This window comes from Trachinotus anak, unplaced genomic scaffold (assembly GCF_046630095.1).
Source record: "Trachinotus anak isolate AG129_WGS33_773 ecotype Australia unplaced genomic scaffold, CSIRO_AGI_Tana_v1 ptg000011l, whole genome shotgun sequence".
Lineage (NCBI taxonomy): Eukaryota > Metazoa > Chordata > Actinopteri > Carangiformes > Carangidae > Trachinotus > Trachinotus anak.
Window position 1 is genome coordinate 9,651,795 of NW_027273862.1, and position 26,963 is coordinate 9,678,757.

A 26,963-nucleotide genomic window follows, 5' to 3' on the forward strand; every position below is an offset into this window, starting at 1 on the left:
TGAGGGGGAGAGCTGAACAAGTCCAGACGTGTGCATCTAACACTAACACTCCTGTGACAAGTTTCACAGGCTGTGACCTCCTGGTCAGGTGGGTGTGAGAAGTCAAGCCAAGCCAAGGCTTTGGGTAGGTGATGAAGTGGTAGAATCACACTGTAGCCAGCCATACCTTGGCTATAGCTCCACCTTTAGCACCTCAAGGAGGCACTATGGGCACTTGTTACGCTGAAATCCAACATGTCTGATTTGTGTCTGTGCTGATGTTGATCTTAATAAACAGATCCCATATCTGGCTGATGTTGCCGATTCATATTAAGTGTCATTTTTTAGTCACTGGTGTTTTTATAAAGCTTCTAAAACAATTAGATTTTTTAAAAATGGAAGAAAAAGAAGTGTAATAGTAATCTTTGCGTTTGAATTTTCATATACTGAGAAGGTGATGGCTTGTTTACAGCCTCGTGGCACTTAGAAGAATCATCCTAATTTGTTTGATACAATAATGGAGAGAGATTTAAAACTGAAAAACAAAAAAGAGCACTGGTATGAGTTGGTAGCCCTTTATCAGCTTATACCCCGAGTGTAGGTATCAGAATTGGTATCCAGAGGAAAAAAACAGATTGGTCTGGGTCTTCAAAGAGTTTCGTGTTTCATACAAGCAGAAATTTCTCCGAAGTTCATGTAGCATCTCTTTATGGTACTTTGTGAACAATGCTTTTGTTATAAAGGTAGAAAAGGAGCACTTATGTTACGCTCAGGGGCCTAACCAGAGTCATCTGACCCCCTTGTTTTTCTGTGAGTTGAGCTGTGAGTCAGGATGGTGTGTTTGTGTGTGTGTGTGAGCATGAGCACGGGTGTGAGGAGAGAGTGAGTGTTGCAGGGAGTATGCAACAGATTGCTGCTGGCCCTAATAAGCGCTGTACCGTTGAACCATGTGGCTCAACTGACATCTTTTAACAGGTCCCATAAAGAGCAGCTATGGAAAACTCAGGACCTGTTTACACCAGTCGGGCAAAACTTAGCTTGTTGTATCAGGTTTCAAACTGTTTCAGCTGGAGTGCGGTTGAACTTGGTTTTATTTGTATCCTTACAGACAACATTTTTTTTAGTGCGTTATCTTTGTATGTAGAAGAGAAAAGCTTGATTTATGCCCACACTGGAATTGTTTCCACCTCATAAATAGACTGTTTTGTCTCAACAGTGGTCCTCTTTACAACCAGATCATAGAACAAAGAAGATTTTGCATTAGATGGTCATATGAGGTCATATGGTGAAATGTCTGAGTAAAGAGCTAAGGATGGTGTGACTTAGTGCTTCCTCCTTAATGCCCACAACCATAGCCCTCATTCTCTCCCCCTGTCAGACACAGTTTAAACAATCTACACAGAGATGACCTCACAGCTAGTAATGCTGGAGAGATTCAGTCAGCTGGCAAGCCTCAGCGCTGTACTCCTGCTCCCTGTAATGTTATTTAGTGAGTTAGTATGGCAGTGCTTCCTGTTTGGAGACATTAGTCCTTGGAGGACGAGTTGAATAATGCCCCCCCCCCCCCCCCCCCCCCCCCCCCCCCCCCCCCACACACACACACACACACACACACACACACACACACACACACACACACACACACACACAAAACTTACTCCACTGCCTGCCTTCTGCCGTGTGCTCAGTAAGATTACAGCTGCCCTGAGATGTCCCAGACACATGCCAGCGGATCAGGGTATACACTCTCACTGACGAGAGACACAGATAACACAGAGTGACATACACTGGTGTCCTGTACAGCACCTGCTTAGCTCTGTGTTGTCTTTGCCTCCCCCTTAGTGGTGATTTACCTCATTCTGCAGCAGGAGGTCACCACAACAGGTGCTCTCATGTGTTTTACTCACCTCACACAGTTAGACTCCATCTGTATCATTTTTGTTTTGTTTTTTTTTCTTTGATTGACTCATTTTTTACTCAGTCCCCATTCTCCTGTTTTTTTTTAGCAACATCACAAGTAAAGCTGATTGATAGTTCTGTCTTTTTGTGATTCCCAAAACACATCCTCTCACATCATCACTTATTTGTATGCGAATCGGAAACTTATGTTGACTTTCTATTGTAATGGCCAGTATTTTAAAAGCCCAATAATTTGATAGTTTTTCACTTAAAAATATTAATTTTTAGGCACACAGTTATACAATTAGTATTAGTTTTATCAACTAGCTAAAGTCAGCATTAGTGCTTCTGTATTACCTTTCAATACAGCACCACAGCCCTTTGCTGACCCAGCTCCACTCAACATGGATATTGGACTCCCCATTGTACAGAGCTGCCTTTCGCAATGAATACCAATACTTTGTAGGCATTCAGCTGTGAGTTACTATCCTGGTCCCCAGAGTAATCAGCCTAAATCAGTGCTGTTGTGACAGGTTGGACTGTAAGTAGCCTAGCCTTGCGTAGCCACTGTATGGGATTGGGCACCCAGTGCTCCCAGTCCAGTAATGCTCTTACATAACGCTGGAGCATTCTATTCAGCACGCCAGCCCTTCATCAGGACACATGTACATATATACTGTGTGTGTATATATATATATATATATATATATATATATATATATATAGGCTTAATGTTTAAGGTCACTAAAGTCATAGTGAACTATGTCCAACACCTGCACACAGACATTAAAGCAAGTGTACATAGTTAGTACAGCTACTCCGTATTAAGGCACAGGGTTAACACGCTATACAGACACACAAAAATACACCATCCAGACTTAGTGCTGGACCGGCTCAAGCAGCATGGGTCGTATTTCTGCTGCCAGGGTGCCTCTGAGCCAGTGATGTCATTGCTTCTTTGTTCGTCACGTCCTCCCGCCCCTGTGGCTCCTCATAGCCAACCAGCAGCCAGCTCTGTAGGAACAGGAAGAGCCATCTGGACCTGGTGTTTTTTCTTGGTGGGGGTGGTGTTGTGGTGGGGACAGGATCTGTGTCTCTTTTTTTCCTCTGTATCACAATTTATGTGTCTTTTACTTCTGTCTTTCTTTGGCGTATGAAGTTTGTCTTCTGTTGTACTTTTGTGTCTTCTCATCAAAGTCTGAATTAATTAGCTAAAATTAAGGCCTCAGAAAAATTTAATTTCCTCTTATTTAATAAACTAATGACCATGTTTTCATACCAGCTTTTAGATTAATGCTTAAGACACATTGAACAGGGTTTGTACAATATGTAAGCATGTTTTATGTCAAAAAAGTGGCCAAATAACTATTATTATCTCCATGACCAACTAATTCCAAGTGTCCTTTATAGTGCATCCTTGTATTCACCCTAGTATTAAACCTTGATGTGACATGACTAGATCTGTGTTAAATTCTGTTCGATATTCACACTTTGCACAGGAGCCACATAATAAAGAAGCAAAGTTTCTTTGTCTTGCTTTTACCATGCCTGTCATTTTTGTAACTGGGAAACCAAAATGAAAACTTCATGTTAATCTCAGCAGGTGTACATATTTAGTACAGCTACTCCATATTAAGGCACAGTATTAGCAATCTATACAGAAACACAAAACTACACCATCCAGACTTAGTGCTGGACCGGCTAAAACAGCATGGGTCATATTTCTGCTGCTAGGGTGCCACCGAGTCAGTGGTGTTTACATTGGAGTATGTTGTGCGTATGGATGTGTGATTATTATAATTCTATGAGCTCTGTGAGAAGGGAAAACCTAATACAGGCGATTTTGTCTCTCTTTGACTTTGTAGTGAATCAACTTTCCTTCTCCTCACTATGTTGCTCGCCATGTTCTTCTTATACCTATTCTGTTTTCCTCTCCTCTCATCTGCCTTCCTCTTTTTATCTCTGCTCGCCTCTGAGTCGCATCACATAGACCGCAGCTACTGTAACACCTGATAATGTCTAGACAAAAAGCTTTTTGACAGAAATACAGCTTGGTTTACCGACTATCTAAAACACAAGAATGAAATAGGTGATAGTAAGGCCTGACAGAATTATCACTATATTGATTGCACAGTAAATACATTTTGCAGATATATTGCTTTTGGCATGCATCTGTCACATAATACTTTGAAAGAGGGAAAGTGAGGCTATAGTGTAAGGCCAGTTCACACACACAGGTGCTGTTTTCTGAGCATAACTGGAGTTTTTTTTTTATCTGTCAACAAAACAGATATGCTTCTATTTAAAAGTTGTTTTCCTTTTTAAAGTACCTTTTTTGATTCAGTTTGTATTGATTGGATTGTATGATTCATTGTGGTAGTTTCTTTTTAAAATCATAAGAAAATAAAGAAGCCAGTTTTTTGTCAGATGTCTCTGATTTATTACAGTTGTTAAATACTAATATTGACTGACGGTGTAGATTGACTCGGAAGAGGCTGGAATCCTTGACCAGATCTCAGGTCTGTTACCAGACACCACACATCTTTGGTTGCAAAGAGAGTTACGTAAGCAGCACTTTAATCAGGTTCACGCACCACACACCTCTCATCTGTTCCTGTGTTCCCATGCTGACAGTGCGCTGTCGAGGTCTGGCACCAGAAAGGCCATCCTAGATCATTCAGAATTCAAATGCCTGATACTAATATTAGGAGAGAATAACCCGAATAGAAGTTAGGTTGGAAAAAAAAAAAAAAAGATTTTCAGTGACTCTGTGCAGTCATGCGGTGAGTTATCACTAATCCTAATTAATCGGGAGAAATCTAATACAGATTCTGATGGGATAATTGATCTATCCCTGATGTGACCTATTCTTTTAAAGTAATGGAATCATTGTTACACAATCGCACACAGCACCAGTATCTGTTAACGGAGAGCACCTCGGGGGCTCATTGTGGAGGCGTTAAGCACATTGTTTATTAACAACAGCATGAGGTTAAGTTAATTTGAGACTCATCACAAATATCCTGTTTCTTTTTCTCCACTGCCTCATCTGATCTCTTTCAGGCCAACAGCCGGCCTCAGTATCGAGTGAGGCAATTCTGCTATTACCCTCTGTATTGCTCACACCAAAGAGGCTGACAGTTAGTCCGTCCTGTTTAAATGGGTTACTGTTTTTCCCCTTAACTTGTCTGATTTCTAGAGGGTAGATTTTTGTGTTGGATGTGTTATATGGTTAATGTGTGCTGCTGTTAAATCTGAGGTCACAGAGCTGCTACCTCAAGGTTCACAGGTGCTGACAAAACCAGGCACTAAATGACAAACACATGAAGTAGAACAGTGAAAGGTGAAAAGCTTCCAAAGGCCAAGAAGGCAAACAAGAGCTGTTTGTTGGCCTTTCAGGGCAGATGAATGATCCAGTCCAGCTTTACCAAGAATAAGGTGAGGGGTTTTTTTCCCCAGTCATGTCAAGACTTTGACCTTGTGCTTCTTTGTTCCAGGCGGTTAATTCCAGTCACCAACCACCTCGATCTGCTTGTGCCACAACTGACACACTTTTCACGTGGCCCTTAGAGCTAGGCTGCTTGGGTTGCTCAATTCAGACTCCCCTTTTCCAGAAACTGGCATCAGCAGCATAGGCAAGGTCAAAAGCCTCTGCATTCTCGTTAGACGGGGCGGCTCTGGTTACAGAGACAGGCTGGTTTGCCCTACTGCCCTAGTGTCCTGTACCCACCAGCGTTCTGCTTAGGTGTTGCCAATGGAGGGGAGTGGGATTAATAAAGGAGATCCCACCTATTCACACAGTTAAATCTAAGGCATCTACAGAGTACTGATTTTCTAGTTTTTCTAAATTATAATCTTAATTCATCTTTTTAAAATCCTGATATTGTTTTCACCTGATGCACCTGATATAATACAGGGATGTGCATTCACTACTTTGTGGCATTTTTAGAAAATCTAAATCTGACAGTTGACTGTTTAAAAAAAAAAAAAAAAAAAAAAAAAAGTGTGTAGCTCAAGTGTGCATTGTTAAAGCTAAATTCAGCAGGACTACATGATTGTTGCCTCTACTGGGGCTTAGTAATTCCCACTTTGACCACCTTGTCCAGTACTGCTATACTCACTCTACTCCACATTACATAACAGGCATTGGTTAGACAGTGAGTTTGCAAAGGGCTGCTCTTGCCTGAATAACGGTGGCTTCAAGGGCCCAGCTACAGTATGTGCAAGTAAGGTCAGAAAGGCCACTGTGGAGGGCACAGCCAACCTTAGGTGACTGTGTCTGATGATAATCTTTCTGGCGTTTCAGGAAACATGAGAGAGAGACTAGTAGAGAGGTGTGATGAATTGTTTTGAACAAATAAAAGTCACATGCACACATCACACATCCCAGTGTGCCTACCTCATTGTTTTGGTGAGGGTACATCCTTACAAGAGTCTTCATGGATATATTTTTTTAATCTTAGGACAGTTTACAGGGCATGATATTTTTTTATTTACACTATGCTTGACATTTACTTTAGCCAAATGCATTTATACGTGGAAGCTGCCCAGTGCAGCCAGTCGTCTACTTACAGCCACTGAGCAACTCATCTAAATAATGGGGGTTTAAGTACTTACTCAAGGACTTCAGTTGCTATGGTTGTTGAAGATGAAGAGAGCGTACTGCATCTCATTCCTCATCTAAAATGTCGCAGCAGGTTCAACATGAATTTACAGCTTTGTGGTCAGTAGCTGGCCGAGAATGTGCAGATTTCCATCAGATTCAAAGGCTACACCAGCTGATGTTACCGATCCGACGTGGTTAAAGCTGTGCTAATCACTGAAATCGCCTGGCATCGCCTGCAGACTCTCTGCACTCCTGCAGCCACCGTTACCTAACTGTGATAGGCTGCCATTGTTACCGGAGCTTTCATCATACATACTGACCTAATACTGTAAGAAGGCATGAACGGCACAGGTGATTTTAGAGGGATTTGTCTGCATGAACTCAACAAATGTTCCCTGCAGTAAGTCAGTAAGTGTGGGTTTAAACTGGATGACCTACTAATGCTACACATGCAATACATCCAGAATATCGTTGTTTGTCATGTAGAGCAAGTAGATCCTTTTTTATCCATTTTCTGAATGACAACAGCTTTCTAACCAAACAGACTTTGCCTTGGTAACACTGACAGGAGTAATGGGCCTCTGGCACAACTTCATGTACTGGCAAGGTGTAACAGACTAGGGAGGCAGGCACGATAACAACGTGAGCGTTTTAATTAATAGACAAGCTGCATCATAAGCCTTAAATGACTTTTTCCACATCAGCTGAGATGAGTTTTGTCTGTTAGGCACTTACACCTCATGATGAGAAGTTTGTTTTTTTTCCAGTGGCTCAGAGCTTGTTTACCATGTGACTTCACAAGTATGCGAGTTGCTCAGTTCCTAAACAACATCTCTGTTTGTGGCTGACAATAATGGGTGTGAGAGAGAGGGCAAGGTGGTTTGTCAGTCTGGGTCGAGTGATTGTGTATGTGTGTGTGTTTGTTGGCTGTGGGAGAATAATAGCAGCTGAGTTCACAAAACAGAAGAAGAAGGGTTCTCCTCAGCTGGAACTGTACTAACGCCCCTCAGCCAATCAGGGCTTGTTGCTATGTGTGCTGTGAATCTGCCCCTTTGTGTTGCAGAGTGGGAGAGAGGGACACTCACACACACATGTCATAGATCCCTGGCCCAAACTCTTGAAGACATATCTCAGTAAATCAAGTGGGAGGAATGTGGGAAAGCCTTGGGAAAGGCACACTTAGACTAAATAACTAAAACACACACTCTCTGATGCTAAGTAGAAGTTGACAGACAATGTCCAAAGTTTATTTGTGAGATATTTAAAATATCAGTGTGTTTGATTTAAACACATGGAGCTGAACCTGGATGATCCTTACCATTCTTTATGGTCCTCTGTTGAAAACATGCCAGTTTCTTGGCAGCCTCCACTTCCAGTGTTTTTTAATCTTGTAACACTCAGGCAGACAAAAACAGGAAAGGTGAGCTGGCAGTGACATGTGAGTCATGCCATAAAACACTATGGAAACACAACTGACCCTGTTACTACGATTGAAGTTCAGCAGCAGTCCTCGTCCTCTTTGCCATGGAAAATATAAGGGAGCAACATAAACACTCAGACACACTCAGGGCAACATACACAGCTACACAGCGTATGATCACATTAACAGCTTGACAAACAGAACAGCCTCAGTCTCAGTGTACAATACAAGGATGTGATATACAGTCAGAGCACAACAGACATGCTCTAGCACAAAAAGGCATATGCTGCATTCACCCAGCGCACATCACCGCACACTCAGAGCACAACAGGAGCATTTATTGTCTTCAAACACTGTGATCTCAAACTGCAGCTCACTGTCACATACAAAGACACATACTGGTGCAGCTCATGCCTACACACAGACACTCCTCAATCACCGTGACGGGAATGTTTAACAAAATGTCTCAGTTGCCCTGGCAACACTTGTCCCTCTTTTTTCTCCTCACCCTTTCTTCCTCGGTCGACAGTTGTGATCGTTGATCACTGTTCCCCACTGCTCCCAGGTCAGTCAGCCAGGAGAGAAATGACTGGGGCCATGTATCCCTCTTCCTTTGACACAACGCCTCCTTTTATGTTGGGGCTTCAAAAAGAAGAACTTAGACTGTTGTGAATTGCCACAGGGCTGCTCAGTGAATTGTGTCTTCAGTCATATTGCAGTTTTTGCTTTCACACAAAATTTAGCAAAATTGAAAGCATTTCACGCCCCCACAGGTACGTTGTATAAGTGAATGTTTTGTGTGAATGTATCAATGTAGCCAGCATGTTTGATATTATTATGTCAGAATCTCTGCATTATAGCTGTGTTTGTTTTTGCAGTAGCTTGTGGCCCAGGAATATAACCAGTTATAACTCTGGAGCAGCAGTGTTTCTGAATCAGCTACATGTTAATTGTCACTGGTTAGGAAAGTGTAGGAGTGAATATTTTTTATTAGTATTATTTTTTAAATAACCTAGGCTATCTGTAGCTACTGATAACAACTCAGCTGATACAAATGTATTAGCTGTATTAATTACCATTAATTTAACTGTCCAGTCCTATAGGCGTCACTTGCCTGTCTACATGTTTTCAACATGGGAAGCTGAATACACAATGTTATTGAAGCCATGACAACACCATTGCTAAACAGCTGACAACAAAAAATAAACACCACAAGACTTCTCCTTGGTCTGTTGTCAAAAATGGTTTCAGTGCCATTATAAAGAACCTGAGAAGACTAGACAACAGCAGTGGTTTTGATAAACATTAACTTAACTTCAGATCACATGGAACATTAGCTGGAAGAGCACTGGATAAAATCAAGACAGCACAAGCAGTGTGTAGCAGTTGTAGGAGCTGTGGGAATCTGGAGGTACCCTGTGACCTGATTTGAATTCAGGGTTCAATGATTCAATTACAAAATATTGATGGCGCTACGCTGGCTGTGTTGCACTGTTAGACAACAACAATGAACAGTGTCCAGATTTGCTTGGATCCAGTTCTTGATGGCTGGCACTTGTGTCCTTGATATTTTGCACATGAAATCTGAAAAATAACCAGAAATGAAATTGGATTGTATTTAAGTTATAAAACATTTCTGGTAACTGACTGGATAAATGTTACAATTCCCTCTAGTAATGTTACATAAGCACTGCAGGTCCTGAAAAGCTGATGATGTTATGGCAATGGAAAGTCAGAGCGCTACAGAATTAAGTGCCTGTATGTGTCTGATTATGTTACAGGATACTACATATTCATAAATGCAGGCTACTAGTCTAGATTTTTTCAGGCCTTTATGTTTTGCTCTGTGGGTATGTCTGACACACAGCATATTTGGGTCCACAGTCTTTTGAAGTATTCATAGAAATAGAGAGTTAGTAAGGAAAACTAAGCAAGTAGTTGTAATTGTTTACATATAAAGGGAAAGAAGATATAGTTTAGTTGGTCTTGCAGACCAGCTGGTCTCCAAATATAGTCAGTCAGACTGCAGAACTGGCCACGGAACAGAAAAGACGACATTGCAAACAATTCCCATGGTGGTAGAAATGCAGTTGCCAGAGCTGCTGACACTTCAGATCTGCCACCTGCTTTGCTACCAGTGCATTGGAATACTTTAAAACTTGCTGTGTGCTTTCATAATCTTGGGTTGGCCACATAGTGGACATCAGGCAACCTTCAAAAGCCCCGCCCAGTGGTGGACTTCAGGGGAGCTGTCTGTGCTATGCTTTTTTTTTTTTCTCAATTGCACCAATCACCAGAAAAAATTCCTTTTATGTGAAAACATACTTGGCAATAAAACTGATTCTGATTCTGATTCTGATTTGGGAAGGGTTAGCTTAGCTTACTGGCTATAGTGTGTAGAAACCAAAGGAGCGCAGTGTGGCACATGTGTCAGCATTTAAGCGACTAACTTTAAGCTGGAACTTTTCTCACAATCTTGCAATTACTTTTATCACTCCGTAGTGTATGACTTAAGGCAGTCACTGCAGTAGCCCTGTTTAAGACAGGTGCTGCCGGCAGACGCCGTCATAAAGTTGTTAGATACTTGATTGTAGGAATTTACATTTTGAAATCAGGGAGAGAGAGAGAGAAAAACTGAAAATGAGAGCTACTAAGTTGTGTCTATATTTATCTCACCGGGGGCTGCAGTAAGGAGATTTAGCATGGAAGAACTGTCTGTGTAATCTCCCATCCTGCCTCCGTATAGACATTATAGAAGTGCAGCTGTGTGTATGCACATGTGTGTGTGTGTGTTGGGACTGCACAATTCTTGATAAATGAGAATCGCATTTTCCTCTCTCAGAATTGAGGGTTTGTCTTCATGAAAAAAAAAACAAAACATTGCCTCTGTAATCTTTCTGAGCGTAGGAGAATTTGACAAGTACTGTGATGCCCTGCTTTATTCAGTGCACCCGCCGTGCATCATATCGTATTCTGTGGCGACATTTTCTTTGGTCGTTGGTGTTGGTTGGTTTTGCAACCATGGCAAAGCAGTATGAACTGTTCAAATCCATCTTCAAATGCAACAAAGAATATGACCCCTTTTTTGTCAGTACGAGCACAGCAGAACTGGTGTTAAATTTAGATTTGTTTCCTTTTCTTCTCCCTCCACCTATGCACAGTTTAAGTGATGTGACGCAGTCTCAACGTTTGTTGACGCAACTTCGGGAGAAATAATGAGTACTTTGTTTTAAAGCCTCCCTGGTAATGCATACATGGCAGAAGTGTTGTCATGTAAGAATGATAATCCTAGTGCATAAAGGTATGCATTCATTTGCAATAGGGATATCACATGGCCCTAATGTGTACTGGCACTATATGTATACTTTGGCCTATTCACATGTCCACACACGTTTCAAGGTCATGTCCTTACAACATCACAATTTTCTGTACATTTATAATCTCATGAGTTTAGCACTCTTATACAGAGTAGTGACTAAAAGGTGTGAGTGCGGGGGAAAAAAAAAGCATTCACTTTGAGGACAACATCCTGCTGTTCCTGATCAGAATGAGGAACTTTGAGCACGGGGACGTTGAACCTTCACTGTTTTGTTCCATTCAGTTGGAGCTGGATATCATTGTGTGTTAAGCGGACACACCTCAGCGAGCTCAGCAGACTGCCTCCACTGCTGCACAGAAGCTGTCTGGAAATGCCCTTCACACACACGCACACACACACACACACACACACACACACACACACACTGCAGGTCCTAAAAATAATGAAATCATATTAACTTAACTTTTCAAAATAAAAAAAAAAAAAAAAAAAAGGAGACCAAAAAAGCATTTCAAGTCTCAGAAATCTTTAATATCCTCTGATGTCCTTTCTGTGTTGTTTTTCATTAAGAAATGGGTGCAGTAAAACAGATCTTTGTCCTCTTAGTTTTATTATTTATTCATCTTGAGAAAACTGGCTTGTCCCCACTGGAGCACTTAGGGCTTTAGTGTCTTGCTCAGGTGAACCTCAACAGGAGCTGTGGACAAAGCTATTCATTACCTTTCACAACCAGTCTGGGCATTTAAACTGGAACAAAGCAGTATTGTTTTTAATTTTTTACTAATTCAAGTTCATTTGAATAATAACATGGATATTTTATACAACAGGTCAGTGGAATGTTTTATTTTTATTCTAAAACTCATTTTCTTTATCCGTGTCTGCTGTAACTCTGTATGTCTCAATGTCTTCCTGTCTGACTGTTTAGTCTGAGTCTGAAGCAGTTTTTTTTTTTTTTTTTGTTAATGAAAATGTTGAATGTTTTTCTCTGTTGTTATGCACTCATGATGGCTGTTCTAAGGCGGCTCTATATATTCTAAAATACTGTGTGAAACATCTGTCCACCACAGTCTGCCAGATTGGTCATGAATGGCCGCGTTGCCCAGTTTTAATTTTTTAGTTTTCGCCTTCAAGACCTGTCTCACAAGAACTGTGACAACGTACCATTTTTGTAACGGACTGTTTTCCTCGTGGTTTTGTGTTGTGTCATACAGAAAGCTTAGGTTTAAACATCAACTCCACTGATGCAACACCTTGGTAGCTTACCAGGTATCTGAGTCTCAACCGCAGCAGGGTCAACTCCAGCCTGGACCCTTTGCTACATGTCATCCCCTTTCCTTTTCTGTTACTCTCTACTCACTATCCAATTTTTTTTTTTTTTTTTAAGCTGGAAATAAAAACGATCTGATGCAAATGTCATCTAATTTGCCTCTTTTTTTTCTGCAAGGTTTCAAACACATGCATGAAATTCACTCTGACAGACAGTTAACTGGAAACGCTGCTAATATAACTTCCTGTCTGCCTTTGTTGAACTAACTGTGTGTGTTTCCTATCTGCCCTTTAGAATACTCAGCCTTGTCCAATATCTGCCTAGACTGTCTGTCTCTCTCCCTCTGAAGTATGTCTTGTCTCTTCCTGATTTTCGCCCTGCAGTATTATCATCTTATGTTATCTGTGTGTGTGTACTTTGATAACCAGTTATAGGTGAGCTCATTATGACTGTTTTTTGTTTGTCATCGGCCACTGGCTTTTGTATCCAATCTCCCAACACAGACACATCACTGAGGTATGAGGAAAGGCTAGAAAGACTCTAGGAGTGCTCTTTGCTTCATTCGGATGAAACATGATAATAAACAAATGACACATGTAGAGTGGAGCACCGGCTGAGCAGAGGAGGATGGGAGTGGTTTTTGCCACTTTGGGTACTTACACAGCATTCAAATTAGCTGTGAGTGTTTGTGTGTCAGTGTGCGTATGTGAGTGTGTGTGTGGAAAGCAGTGCAGCTTTTGCTGCAGAAAGAGCAGCCATGTAGTGATTGTGTGGCCACAGTTAATGAGTCATCTTATCTGTATGTGTGTTTGTGTCTGTCTCTTACTTTGTCTCTCTCACTCTGCCTCTCTCGCTCTCTCTCCTCCTGTCTATCCCCGTATGGGTGTCACTGTTAAAACAACACTACTGCATATACAACGACTGAGTGTCAGCGACATTCAGAAACATAATCACTATCATAACCGGGCGAGAGTGTTCAGGAATCTGGCTTTGTTTTACACAACATACAGAAAAGCAACAGACAAACCACACAAAACTGTTCATCTGCCTCTCTGACAAGTCTTAGGTAATGATGTGAATCATACTTAAGTGTGTGTCAGTGTGTAACGGTGTGTTAGCTATCAAGGCTGACCCCTCCACTCCTGTCCTGGGGGCCTTTTTCCATCCCACATGACTCTATACTGATCTGTTGGCCCGAGGACATGGAGACAGCTGAGAGGTGTGGGCATGAGTATGTGTGTGTTCATATACAGGCTGAACCAGCCGATCTGTAGGCGGGGATCCAGCTGCACTCGGTGGCAGGCGGTCACAGGTCTAATAATAAGACGCCTGAATCCAAATCCGACCTGTTACGTAATTGACATCACACATTATTGGGAGACAGAGGAGAGGTCACACACACATGGAAAAGAAAAAGATCTGTGTTCCATTATGTGTCATGTGTTTAGGTTTGGATCCGTAAAGTGGAAGATGTATCACCAAAGCCTCTTATTTAAACAGTGGACTTAAACCTGATTACGTTTTCCTGATTGAAATGTTTTCTGTTTGTATTTCTCAAGCAGTGCTAGTGGTTGCTCCGGTACTTCTCGAACTGAACCCAAGGGGACCAGCAGAGAAAGAGTGGAGAGCAAGGAGAGATGTCTCAAAGACCCGCATTTATTCAAACGTACAAATATAAATTGTTGAGAGACGGATTTCATGTTTTCAGGAGGTGGAGGGGCAGAAATGAGTCGGTCACGGTCCAGTGGGAAAGGGAGGGGGAGGAGGAGAGGGAGGAGGGGTAGGAAAAGCAGGGATTGAACGTTGAACCCCGCTTGTAAGGCTTAGTGATTGGTAAACAACGTGGATTGTTACATAAATTCCCAAATTTGTACCAGAGCAGGATTAGATGGAGGTGATCTGCCTTTAGCGATTTTAGGATCCTGCATCAGGCTGAAACAACAACTCCTCTGTTTTTCTTCCCCTTGATTATCATTTTGTCTTTTTATCATTTGAAGTCATATGTTAAATGTAGCTCTCTTCTTTCACATCTGTGCAAAGTTTTTCCTCCTTCTCTGGCTTTTTTTGTTGTTGTTGTTGTTCTGCATCCTGATCACCTTCACCCTCCATTTAGGCTATGTTTCTTTGTCCTGTGTGTGTGTGTGTGTGTGTGTGTGTGTGTGTGTGTGTGTGTGTGTGTGTGTGTGTGTGTGTGTGTGTGTGTGTGTGTGTGTGTGTGTGTGTGTGTGTGTGTGTGTGTGTGTGTGTGTGTGTGTGTGTGTGTGTGTGTGTGTGTGTGTGTGTGTGTGTGTGTGTGTGTGTGTGTGCTCTCGCCACATGCTTCATAGGAATGTCCTATGCAGGCAAGACGCCCTAAAGAATGACAGCTCTCATCTATGCGTACACAGGGTGGGCCCCTTGACTAAATCCGCCATCACTAGTCCTTTGTCCTGCACTGCACATGTGTGTGTATGTTGCTGTGTGTGTGTCTGTGTATTTTGTATGTTTTGTATGGGTTTGTGTGTTTTGTGTTTTTGGGGAATTTTATTTGTCACTTTGCCTGTGTTTGTTGGTGTCTGTGTGTTTTTGTCATGTTGTGGCTGTTTTTAAATGTATGTGTTCCTGGGTTTGGTTTTCCTAGAATGCAGCAATCTAACACCCACTGTGCGCACACGATGGGGGCTCTGTTTGTGTGTGTGTGTGTTTAAGGGGGGTGTGGGTAGCCCACATCTCTCAGAGGCTGTTTTCCCCTTGCTCCATTAATCACTGTTTTACTTCCCTCCTTTCATCCATCCATGCTTCCTTCCTCTTTTGCTCCTTGCCTCCTTCGCAAAGAGTACCTTTAGTCCAAATCCCCTGACAGCATCATCCTTTCCCAGGACAGACAGGGTTTATACCTTAAACCCAGCCCACTACTGTATGTCCAGTACATTCAAGCCAACCATCATAGAAAGGCTCAGGTGATAAACCCTGTGACCTTGAATCTTGACCTTTGTGGTATATTACTCCCTTTCTCCTCTCCCTTGCTCTCTTTCGCTCTCTTGCTGTTGGTCTCGTTCTCTCTTTGTTTCCGACTCCAGCCTATAAAGAATAGGAGATTGTCCCTGAATATAGCCTCCCTCTCCATCTCTTTCACCCTGTGTGTATTCAGCCTACAGCTGGCTAACAGACCCCCTTCCTCCCCTCCCTCCGTCGTCATGTTTTGTGTTGGAGTGCGCCTCTCTCCACGTGCAGCAGCAGCTCAAAGGCATGTAGGAGGAGTTCCCTGAGAGGAATGTGCGTGACTGGCTGCCTGGCAGCAATACGTACAGACACACATACATACACATTTACACACACACACACACACACACACACACACACACACACAGCAGCAGCAGCTCGTAGCTCACACTTCTGCAGAGCCAGCTGAGAGGGACTCTGTTCTAGCCAGGCCTGCTCTGATGGGAGGAGGACAGGGTGTGTGTCTGTGTGTGTATGTGTGTGTGTGTGTGTGTGTGTGTGTGTTCTTGTAGGGGACCAGAGGACCTGACAGCCTCAAAACGAGGAAAACAAAAAAATATGCACATAGTCGTGACTCCAGTTTAAATGAAGGCAGGAGGGGTGGGCTTGAGATTGTCAGTCAGGCAGCTTCTGTACATCAGTGTGTTTGCTTGTGTGCTGTGAAGAGAGGAAGTTGCAATTCTCAGCTCTGCTTTGTATCAGCTGACCTCCTGTGGGATTCTGGGAGTTTTTCCTGGAGGAGTACAGGAGATAGACAGCCAAGACAGGCTCTTCAAACCTTCTACTAAAAATACACTTTAGATCTTAGCATCAATTACAAGACAAACAGAGCAGGGTTTGGTTAATGTTGCTGTGGCAGGAGATAAACCCACAAGCCACAGCTACAGTTTAGTAACATTTGACTAGGGACCAAATACACAACAGCTCATATCTGCCCCTTTGAAAAAAAAAAAAGACACTGTAAATTCAGCTATTGTGAATAATATTGTAAGACAGAGTGGCTCAGTATGAGCTGTAATTTGAATGTGACAGCCAGCGTGAGTTTTCCTTGTCAGTAGTCTTTTCCACTTCTGTAGAACAGTCAATTTGAATAGTGTCAGAGGGGAATAGTTTGAAAGGTTGAGTCAGCCCTACTCTGTCCTGCCAGCCCTGTCCAACCCCACCCTAGCAAAACTGGTGGGGTGCCGGGTGGTGCAGCAAAGCTTTATTATGTCTGTCCTGTATTGTCCTCATGTATCTAGGTGAGGTTTTGTTTGTAAATGTTTTGTCAGTGAGTGTGAATGAAGTTAATATCAGTGCTGTCTTTGCTTGTGTGCGGTGCGTGTGTGTGTGTGTTTGTGTTAGTGCTGTGGCTTCACCCCTGAGCTCAGCTGACATGGAAGATCTAAATATATTCCTTTGAAGCAGTCAAACTAGAAAATTTGTGTCATCTGCTGCCTTCCCCCACACCCCTTCTCTAAACAAGCTTTTCTGGCCAAAGTTAAATAGCCACATCCACTTAAGCAAAAACCTAAACAGTGACATTCAGGCATTCATGTGATGATCATGGTAATGCAGGTTGTTTTCTAATTGCGTCAGTCACAGGATGGGAAAATTGGTACTTTAACTGCTACTTTCCTCCAGTCGGTTCCTTGTTTTCTCTTTAGGTGTGAAGCTAAAGAATATGCTGACCTTCTGTTTCTCTGCCTTGTCTAGATGCAACGGAGGAGTTTTTCGAGTATGATGCGGAGGAGTTCCTGGTGTTCCTGACCTTACTCATCACAGAGGGAAGGACACCAGAATATTCTGTCAAGGGCAGGACCGAGGGGCTGCACTGTCCACCAGCCCAGTCGGCCATGCCGCCTCTTCACAAGCACGAATGCAGCGACAAACTGCCCCAGGTAGCACATGTGAACACACATCTGTGTACACAGTCTCTCTTGTCTTTTCTTCTGTAAGTCTCTTCTCACTTTACTACAGGTTGTTGCTGCTTCATTTGTGTCATTCAAGTCATGAGTGTGAAGTGAGGCCCACTGATCAAACAGGATGCACGTTTGATATATTCTGTATTGGAGGTGTTAGTAATAGTGATATATATTCTGTAATTTTAACATAACAGGAACTAAGTATCCAACCCTCACTGATAAAACTGTGTGAAATGCAATACAGTTCAGTAACAAACTAGAGCCTCTGAAATGACGGGGGGCCGTAGCGTCCGTGACGTCACCCTAGGGTTTCTTAAGAGAGGCTTTGACGCTCAGAGTGGGCTGCTCTGCCGTCACCATCTTGGCAGTGCCTGACTCCTCCTTACTCCCAGCTAATCCAAAAATGGGCAAAGAGGTGGGGCATGTGCTGGACACTGTGGCAAGCATATGCTCCTGTTAGTACAGCTGGGCATCTTGCTCAAAGGCTAACCCAAGGCTAATTCATACGCTGGCTATTTAGCTAGTTAAACGGCTTAGCTTACAAGCCAGGTATGGAGAGCACAGACACTGATACCTGCCAATTAGTCCTAACATATAAATAAAATGATACTACTCACTTCAAAATACAGGAGCCCAGACTTCCTCACATTCTGTCAGTCAATTAACTGCACAACCAATCATATTATCTGTCTGAAATTTCTCCGAAAAGCATCATCACCACAAATGAGAGGTCACATTCAGTGACTCAGTTTAGGTGAGGTGATGCCAAGCAGACAGCTAGTTGCTGGACTCTGAGTGGCCAGGCAACCATAATGGCACCTACTTGTCACTCAAAGCAGCCACGCTGGCAATTATGCATAACTTTAAGCTTCAATATATTTAGACAAGTGAGTTATATAAAAATTCATCCCTCGTATTAGGGGGAAATTAGCTATAGCTATATAGAGACCAAAGCAGTTTTTTCTATCAGGCTGTATTAGGCATATTTCTGCTGTAAAGTTGGGCATTTTAACATGAGAGTCCGTAGGGATTGACATGCTTTTGGAGCCAGCTTCAAGTGGCCATTGAAGGAACTGCAGTTTTTGGCACTTTGGCGTTGCATTCATTTTTAAGTCCTGCACATTGCTGCTTGGTTTTAACAAAAACTGGACATTATATACTTAATGAATGGTAGGATTTATTGCAGGACTGTTGTGTTTGCCCACATTAGTTTTAATGAGATGTACCTAATAAACTGGCAACTAAGTGTGTGTTCCTTTGACACTGCAACAACTATACAGAAAATCATATACATTTTAAAAGAAAAGATTTGAAAAGATTGAAAAGATTTTAATATTGTTTCGTGACCTAAATAAAATTAGCTCTAAGTGAGGTTCCATTGAGTCCCATCTGCTTTGCCTCTAAGTTTCAAGGTACCTGTGCTGACATTCGCTAATGAACACTAACCCTCCACCTTTGTCTGCGGGTGTGTGTGTGTTCAGTGTCGGCAGGCAAGGCGAACCCGTTCGGAGGTGATCCTGCTTTGGAAGAACAGCATCCCCATCATGATCGAGGTCATGCTCCTGCCAGACTGTTGCTATGGCGATGAGTGCCCCCCAAGTGATCCCATCAGTGACCCGGTCATCAAACAAGATGCTCTGCTGCTGGAGAGATGGACCCTGCAGCCAGTTCCAAGACAGTAAGGCACACACACACAAACATGCAAGCACACACATCATGGTGATGTTGCAGAGCTTATATTTATAAATATTAGCAATATTATACTATATTAGCTCATATTAATACAATATTAGCCTTGCTCTCTGTGCTGATCATCATGATGTTTAAACTCTGCCGTTTGAAAGAAATACAGTATGTTGTATTTTCAGGGCTTCTGCCTCCTCCATTCATCCATTGCTGTCTTCAGTTTCCACAACAAATGTTTTCACCATATTTTGTTTATGTAATTTATTTTTATGCACAGGCAGACTGAAAACCTGAAAAACATCTATTGAGTTGTTCAATTAACCTAATTAGCAATTTGTACAGATAAAGGCCACAAGCACATCTGAATTCTTACATAGTTACCTCAGTCAAAAAAAACTTTGTCAGATGTCAGATACCACATCTGGCTACAGATGAGTTACTTGATTACATGAGTAAAAGTTCAAATACATTAAAAAGTGTGATCAACTGAGCAAATGTGCTTCTTGTACAGGTTTCACCAGCAGGCCTATTGCACATGGACTCGGTTGTGCTGTGTGCTTTTATTTTAACAAATGTGAAAAAATATGATAATTTAGCAGCAAAAAAAGTTTAAAAGGGGAATTAAAACAGTCAAAAACAATTCTTTGAAAAAACTCAATAAAATAAACTGTGAAAGTAAATAAATTAAAGTGCATAAACAACAATACCGTAGGTGTCACACAGTTTGAGATAAATAACTGTTCTGAGTGGCATGATGTCACTGCCTGTGGACCCTCTGTCCTCTTGCCAGTTGATCTTCTACAGTGCCACACCCATGGGAAAATGGCTGTATCCAAAGAAAACACATGGATCCCCCAAAAGTGTATAAACCTTCACAGGAGATGTTAAATCCCCACTGCATGGTGTTCAATACATTTAAATGTCAGTGCGGGTTTTAGCTCTAATTTATGGCATTTTAATGTGTAAAATTAGATAGCGGAGATGCTTTCAACAGAGACAAAAGCTATGAAATGTTAAAAATAGAAATAAAATACAAAATAAAATAACAATAGAACAAAAAGAAAAAAAATAGGCATGGCACTCAGAGGGTTAATTAGCCTGATTTTGGCCTACTTTCCTGCTCACATGTGTAGGAACAGGGAACACTGTGACTGCCAAAAACACACACACGCACACACGCATATTCCTGAACTGTGTTCTCATTAACCTGACATACTGGCACATTTCCACCTCTTTTAACTGTGTTTTTAATAGAAGCGGTGATCGTTTCATTGAGGAGAAGACCCTCCTGTTGGCTGTTCGCTCCTACGTCTTCTTTTCCCAGCTCAGCGCCTGGCTCAGTGCCTCCCATGGCATTGTCCCCAGAAACATCCTGTACAGGTCAGACATAGCACTCACTCAAGACACTGGTGGGCTGAAGGCTTTTTACTCAGGCGGTTGGACCAGATTATTAAAGATGCAGGAAACCTGAGCCAAAGCTAGGTTATTTTAGAGTTATAGGTAGGTGTAAATCTATGTGCACTGTGCTGTTTTGAAAACTGAATTACAGGAAGTGAAGCTGAATCTCTGGAGGCTCTGATAATACTTAGATATTTTAAGATGTAAGAGTTAACAATGGCCTGTTTATTCAATCCCTCTTTGTCAAACAGGATCAGTGCTGCTGATGAGGAGTTGGTGTGGCAATTCTCCCAGCCGCCTTCAGAGCACATTTTCCCCGTCCCCAATGTATCCCAGAGTGTTGCACTGCAGGTTCGTGTTCAGTCTCTCCCCCGACAACCTACCTACCCCACCCTAGCCTGCAGCATCCATACTGGTCTGCCTCCGCTATACAGCAAGACCCCCAGCCTCAGCCCAAACCTCAACAGCCATGGTGGCCTGCCCACCCTCAAAAAGAGCCAGGACCCCAGCAAAGACAACCTCCTTCACAACTCTAACATATACAGCAAGAGCTCCAACTCCATGTCTGGCCTGCTCCTCAATGGATTACCCATTCCTAATCTTCCCATCAACAACATCCCCATTAATAGCCTTCCTCACACTGCTGTGCCACCTCCCTACAGCAAGAAGAGCCAGGAGCCCAGTGAAAACCATGTGTATCAGAATGGAGAGCTTCCGCAGGTCAACATCCCCCAACGTCAGGGTTCACCACTGTTCCACAAATCCTCCCACTCCCCCACACCCTCCCGCTCCCCCTCTCCACTCCCCACAAGTAAAGCAGGGAAGTGGCTGTACTCGGCCCTCAATGGTTCGTCTGACCCCACACAAGTAGAGGACTATGGATCTGGCACAAACAGCAGTGAGAGGTCAAAGGGACCCATCCCTGAGCCACTGAGAGCTTTCAAGAATTTTTCCTTGGCTGAGCCACCCCGATGCCCCTCCCCGAGGCCTACTGCAACTGAAACAAACCCCCTGATTGGCTCCCTGCTGCAGGAGAGACAGGAAGTTATCGCCCGCATCGCACAGAGGCTCAACTTCTGCGACCCCACAGCACCGCCAATCCCTCCTGGACTTTTTGCTTCTGACAACCCTCCCAAAGCCATGTGGGGCAGTAACCATGATGACATAACTGCCAGTAAGACCAAAGAACCCGAGGTACCACCCTATGAGTCTGTGGGACGAGTGTGGCACAGTCCCTTCAACACACCTGTGACTGACACTGCTTTCAGCAAACGGGAGAGCTCCTCCCCTAAACCTGCAGCCTGCAGGAAGCTGAAAATGACCGAGACAAGAGACAGAGAGGAGGAGAGGAATGGAGAGAGAGAGAGAGACAGAGAGAAGGAGAGAGACAGGGAGAGGGAGAGAGACAGCTCCCTCATCGCCCAGGCAGTACAAGACATCACTAGACTGATCCAGGAGAGACTGTCTGTCCCCTCTCTGTCCCCCAGGCACAGCAGAAGCAGCAGCCCTCTGCACCACACGCACACTACAACAGTCACACACACGGTCCGCACATACTCGAACACCACACACATCCCACAAGCCTCACACACTGCCACCAACGGCTATACCAACGGCCACATACCCAGCCACGAACCTCACAGAGGCAGCACGCACACCGCTGCCACACACGCGCCCGTTTGCACAGACAAGCCCCGAGCCGATCTGGGGACCGAATGCCATTCTCCCCGGGCCCAAAATGGTGCTCACTTTACACTCGAGGAACCCTCACTTAAAGGCCAGTCCCACACCCAGGCTGGTCAGCGTTTACGAACTCCCCCACAGGAAAGGGTAAGATTCAGGACACCCAGCAGCCATGGATTCCCCTCTGCCTCCCCCGTCCTCGAAAACAGCCCAAGGAATGCCCAGTTTTTTAGTTGGACTTGCAATGATGCCAGCCCAGCCATGAACTGTAACATAAGCCACAACCACAGCAAGCCTCAGCCTCAGCCTCAGTCCCAGATGCAGATGCAGATGCAGAACTGCACGCAAACCCAGGCCTCTGCCCTCCAGGATGAGAACCAGGCACCCTCGGAGTCTGGATGCTCCGGCACCTCCAGTCCCGACATGACTCCCCCTCCTACTGTACTGGTAAGAGATTTCTCATCTTAGCGGGTATTGATCATTCACATGGTCTTGAGTGATCACCCATTAAGTAATATACAGTTGTCCCTGTTGTCATGTCCTATCCCTGCTTAAAGGAAGCTTGGTTTACTTGCATTACTCTTGCTACCAGCCAAGAAATGTCTGGCACATAACCTCTTCTAAAACTGTGATTTGTCATTTCCACACTTTTTGTTATGGATTAAACCAGTGGTTTAATTTTCACATCAAGGACCCCTAAACTGACACAAATTAGACCATGGACCCCTATTAGATAAGATTTTGTCCCAGGGACCCTCATCTGATAAGATTTTTGGCTTTAGATGTATGTGTGTGGGCACCCATGACCAAAATTCTCATACATTCTGTCATTGTGTTACTGCATGGAATTAAAGTGAAAATATGTTATTCCTCTTTTTGTTGAGGACCCCAGGAGCACTCTAAGAGACCCCTGGGGGTCCCTGAAACCACTGGTTTAGGCAAACAAGACATGATGTGTTAGTTAGTGAGTAAATTTTAGACATCGTCAACATCAATCCTCTATCATCATGTTTCCCAAAACTTTTCCTTTAATTTCACAAGTAGGCCTTGTTTATTTAACATCTCAGACAGGAAGGACTGTTTAGAGTGTTTTGCAGGAATCATGTGGGACTTGAGCGGAAATAAAAATGGCACATGATCCACCAGAACATGATTTAATAAATACAGATTATTACGGTTTACTTGTACGCTTGATCTTAATCTCTCTCCATCTCTGTGCTCCAGCGTGCTCACAGCCCCTCCCCTCTGCGCCCCTGCAACAGCTGGAAGAAACAGAATCGCCACTCATTAGACGCCACAGCAACCAAGGCCTTCCATCCCTGCACTGGCCTGCCACTGCTCTCGAGCCCTGTAAGACACACACACACACACACACAGCTTCACAGTGAAACTCTCAGTCATTATCACTTTTTGTTCTGTACATTTGTTAAAATGACACCTTCGCATACAGGTTTACAGGCACACTCAGTTGCTTAGTCATGATTAATAGTCTTCCAGTAGTATCCATGCAGCTGTGTTTGTCATAACACCACACTCACTATCCTTTACATCGTGCCATCTGAAGCATTACTCACTGTATTTTCATCAGTTTAAGAAGGAGGCCTGTGAATGTTTGTCATAAAGAGACTTTGAATATCTGGCAGCAGCTTTTATTGCTGCTGGGATACTCAGTAGTTAGCTGAGGTTAATGTACACACAGAAACACACAGAGACACACACACATAGGCGGGTAAGGAACGTGAATCATCTGTGCCTCATCAGCCACAGTAAGTTGTTGCACTGACTTTGTGAAATGACCGCACTCCTTGATCATGGCAGTTTCCTGTCCTCTGATCTGTCTCACTCACACATGTAAACACTAAAATGTGCTCACACACACACTCTTTTGGTCTCACAATCTCCCCAAGTCCACATATGTTCACATAGAGATTATAATCATATGTTAATATTTTTGAATGAATGGGGGATTTGAAATGTATTTTTCCCTTCATTGACAACTGCTCACACAGCTTCTGCTTTTAAATGTCTCTCCTGTGATCTTAGCATTTTCAACTTCACAGTGCCAATTTTTCCAAAAAAGAAACAAACTTCCAAGCTTTAACCTGTGATAATGGGACAGTTTCTCTTGGTTAATCGTGTATTGTGTGTCTGCTTCAGGTTCCTCAGAGGAAAACTCAAACAGGCTACTTTGACCTGAACACCTCTCTGGCTGGCTGTAAGGGGTTGCCTTGGGCCTCTGGGAAAAGGTACACATTTCCTCACCTGGGATCTATGTTACTGTAGTTACCAGACTGCCGCTCAGTTTGTCCATGAGGAGGTCAGGGCAGTTTGACAGGTTTAATGCAGTTTTAATCACTGTTAAAGGACGAAGATTTTTTTCTTTTACCTCCCACATCATCTGTTGATTATAGTACCATCTGGATCAAGTTACTCATACTGTTTATCATCATTTTCAAACCTGCTTGTTTTTCTCACTTTGTAGCATTTCAGCTGTTACTGTGTGTAACTGAAAGCAAGGAAAACTCTATTTGATTGTGTTTAAAGATAAATTATTACGATTAGACTTTTTTATTTAACTGCCAGAATTATAAAGGATCTATATGAGAGAAAAAACATTTTCTACAGTCAACCACATTCAAACCCTCAGAAACTAACATAGCCTTGGACCAACAATAGGATATAGACGTATTGTTTGTGTGTTGAAAGATCGAACAATAAGAGTGTTGTTCTGAGTGGTAAGGTTAGGTCACTCCTGTTCTGCTGACCATTCTTCTCACGCTGCCACCTGCTGAAGCTCTGCTGTACTGTGGCTGCATCTAGAATCACGCACATTCAGCTCAAAATGGCAGGCAGAACTGAACTGGCTGTATATGCACAGAGCTTCATGGCACTGCCTACACACAGCAGATGTGGGTGGCAGCTCAGTGCTGCTTTTGATAAAGCAGATGTTTCAAGAGTTTGGCATTCAGGGGTTAAAGTTCAGCCACGGGACAAATTCAGCTCAATTTTTGTCATGTTTCCATACATGATTTTCTTTTTTTAGACTAAAAGCAATAAAAGAAAAATGCGCTTGATTAATAAATATGTGGCTGTCTATGTCTATGTGTGACCAACAAACGCAAATTACATTTTTTCTGCCTGTTCCTTCAGTGAATTTAGATGTCAGAGTAAAAAACCTTTTGAGATGGCTGATATTACTTTTGTTTACACACAAAAAGCCTGAGATCATTCAGTCTCACCCAGGACACAGGTCTATTCAGACATGCCAGGAATGTTTGTCATGCAGGCAACCTTCAGATGCTCTTTCACACATCACACACCGAAAACAAGCTGATCAGGTGTGTGTGTTTTTATCCCTTCAGGGTGTGTCCAAAGAGAGAGGGGTACACGGACGAGTCACAGCAGCTGTTCAGTGCCAGCGCTCCACCTGCCAGTCTCAGTCTGCTGGGAAACTTTGAGGTACACAGACACACACTGAGTCTTCTGTCTATTGCCATAATCATTTTTGAAAATGGCTCACTTGTACCCGTGCCATTCAGTGCCAACAGAACGGTCACAAAGGGAATCAATTTGGCTGCCATGCTTCTTGAAAGTAGAAAACAGGGACCAGCCATGGTCTAGTAGCTTGTACATCTTGGCTGCTATGTTTGTGTTTATTCTGTTTTCCCCAGTCATTTTACTCACAGGCAGAAAAATTGAATTTCTGCCCTTGATGAAAAAGTCAAAGGCAAAAGTAAAAATCATACATGTGTTGGGCTGTGAGAGGAATAAAAAGAATCAATGTGTAAACCTGAACTCTGTTTCTCCAGGAGTGTGTGTTAAACTACCGCCTGGAGCCTTTAGGGACAGTGGAGGGTTTCACAGCAGAGGTTGGAGCCAGTGGGTCCTTCTGCCCCAGTCACCTGACCTTACCTGTGGATGTGTCATTCTACAGCGTCTCTGATGACAACGCTCCCTCACCATATATGGTGAGATGACTTTTTTTAGTCAGTCAAGACTCTATCCATATTTGTACAACTTTCGTGTGCCTGTTTGTGACATGGTGTTATCATATGTTTTCTCACAGGGTGTGATAAACCTGGAGTCCCTGGGAAAAAGGGGCTACCGTGTACCACCATCAGGAACCATTCAAGTGGTGAGTGAGAATCTTTTTTTTTTGTTTTTTGAATAGAAATGCTATGAAATGTTTGCATCATGGTGGACAAATGGCTGAGAACAAAAAGCAGATTACACCAAAATACAGGGAGACCCCTAGTGGTTATAGAGAAGATAGAGAGAGGTCAAGAGATTTATAGAGAAGGTTTATTGTCTTACATAGAGTTTCAAGGGCAAATTTTATTCATTTGTGGTGATTATACTTACAAATTTTAAAGGCGTTTTCCTTTATATACTCTAATTACATTATCAGGATCATATGTACAGTGTGATGTTGATTCTATGTATCTTTCACAGCATGTAAGGTTGCTGTAAAGTCTTTATAGATTATTTAAATCTGATGAAGTGTGGTCACACAGAGTTGTCTAAATCCAGCAATGCTCTCTGGTTCTACCACTCAGACCTTATTCAACCCTAACAAGACAGTGGTAAAGATGTTTGTTGTGATGTATGACCTACGAGCCATGCCAGCTGGACACCAGACCTTCCTACGCCAGAGGACCTTCTCCGTTCCCGTCCGCCGTGACACAAACCATCAGACCAGCAGGAAGCCCCTCACCCTGGGCCAGGGACGCACCTTGCGCTACCTCGTACATCTGAGGTGAGATAATTGTCATTTTTGTCTCTATCCAGCAGCAATAACGATTCTCCCCCCTTATTCATCC

At 43.1% G+C, this 26,963-nt stretch overlaps 1 protein-coding gene across 1 annotated transcript in view; it reads left to right on the forward strand.

Moving 5' to 3' along the window:
• atosa (atos homolog A) overlaps positions 1–26,963 on the forward strand; it is a 31,302-nt gene that overhangs the window by 3,021 nt on the left and 1,318 nt on the right. The window contains exons 2-11 of the mRNA XM_071488503.1: positions 17,168–17,352; positions 18,858–19,054; positions 20,317–20,442; positions 20,712–22,590; positions 23,368–23,493; positions 24,301–24,389; positions 25,506–25,602; positions 25,953–26,111; positions 26,210–26,278; positions 26,700–26,899. Coding sequence (XP_071344604.1) covers positions 17,168–17,352; positions 18,858–19,054; positions 20,317–20,442; positions 20,712–22,590; positions 23,368–23,493; positions 24,301–24,389; positions 25,506–25,602; positions 25,953–26,111; positions 26,210–26,278; positions 26,700–26,899 — 3,127 coding nt within the window. The remainder of the gene's footprint in view (positions 1–17,167; positions 17,353–18,857; positions 19,055–20,316; positions 20,443–20,711; positions 22,591–23,367; positions 23,494–24,300; positions 24,390–25,505; positions 25,603–25,952; positions 26,112–26,209; positions 26,279–26,699; positions 26,900–26,963) is intronic.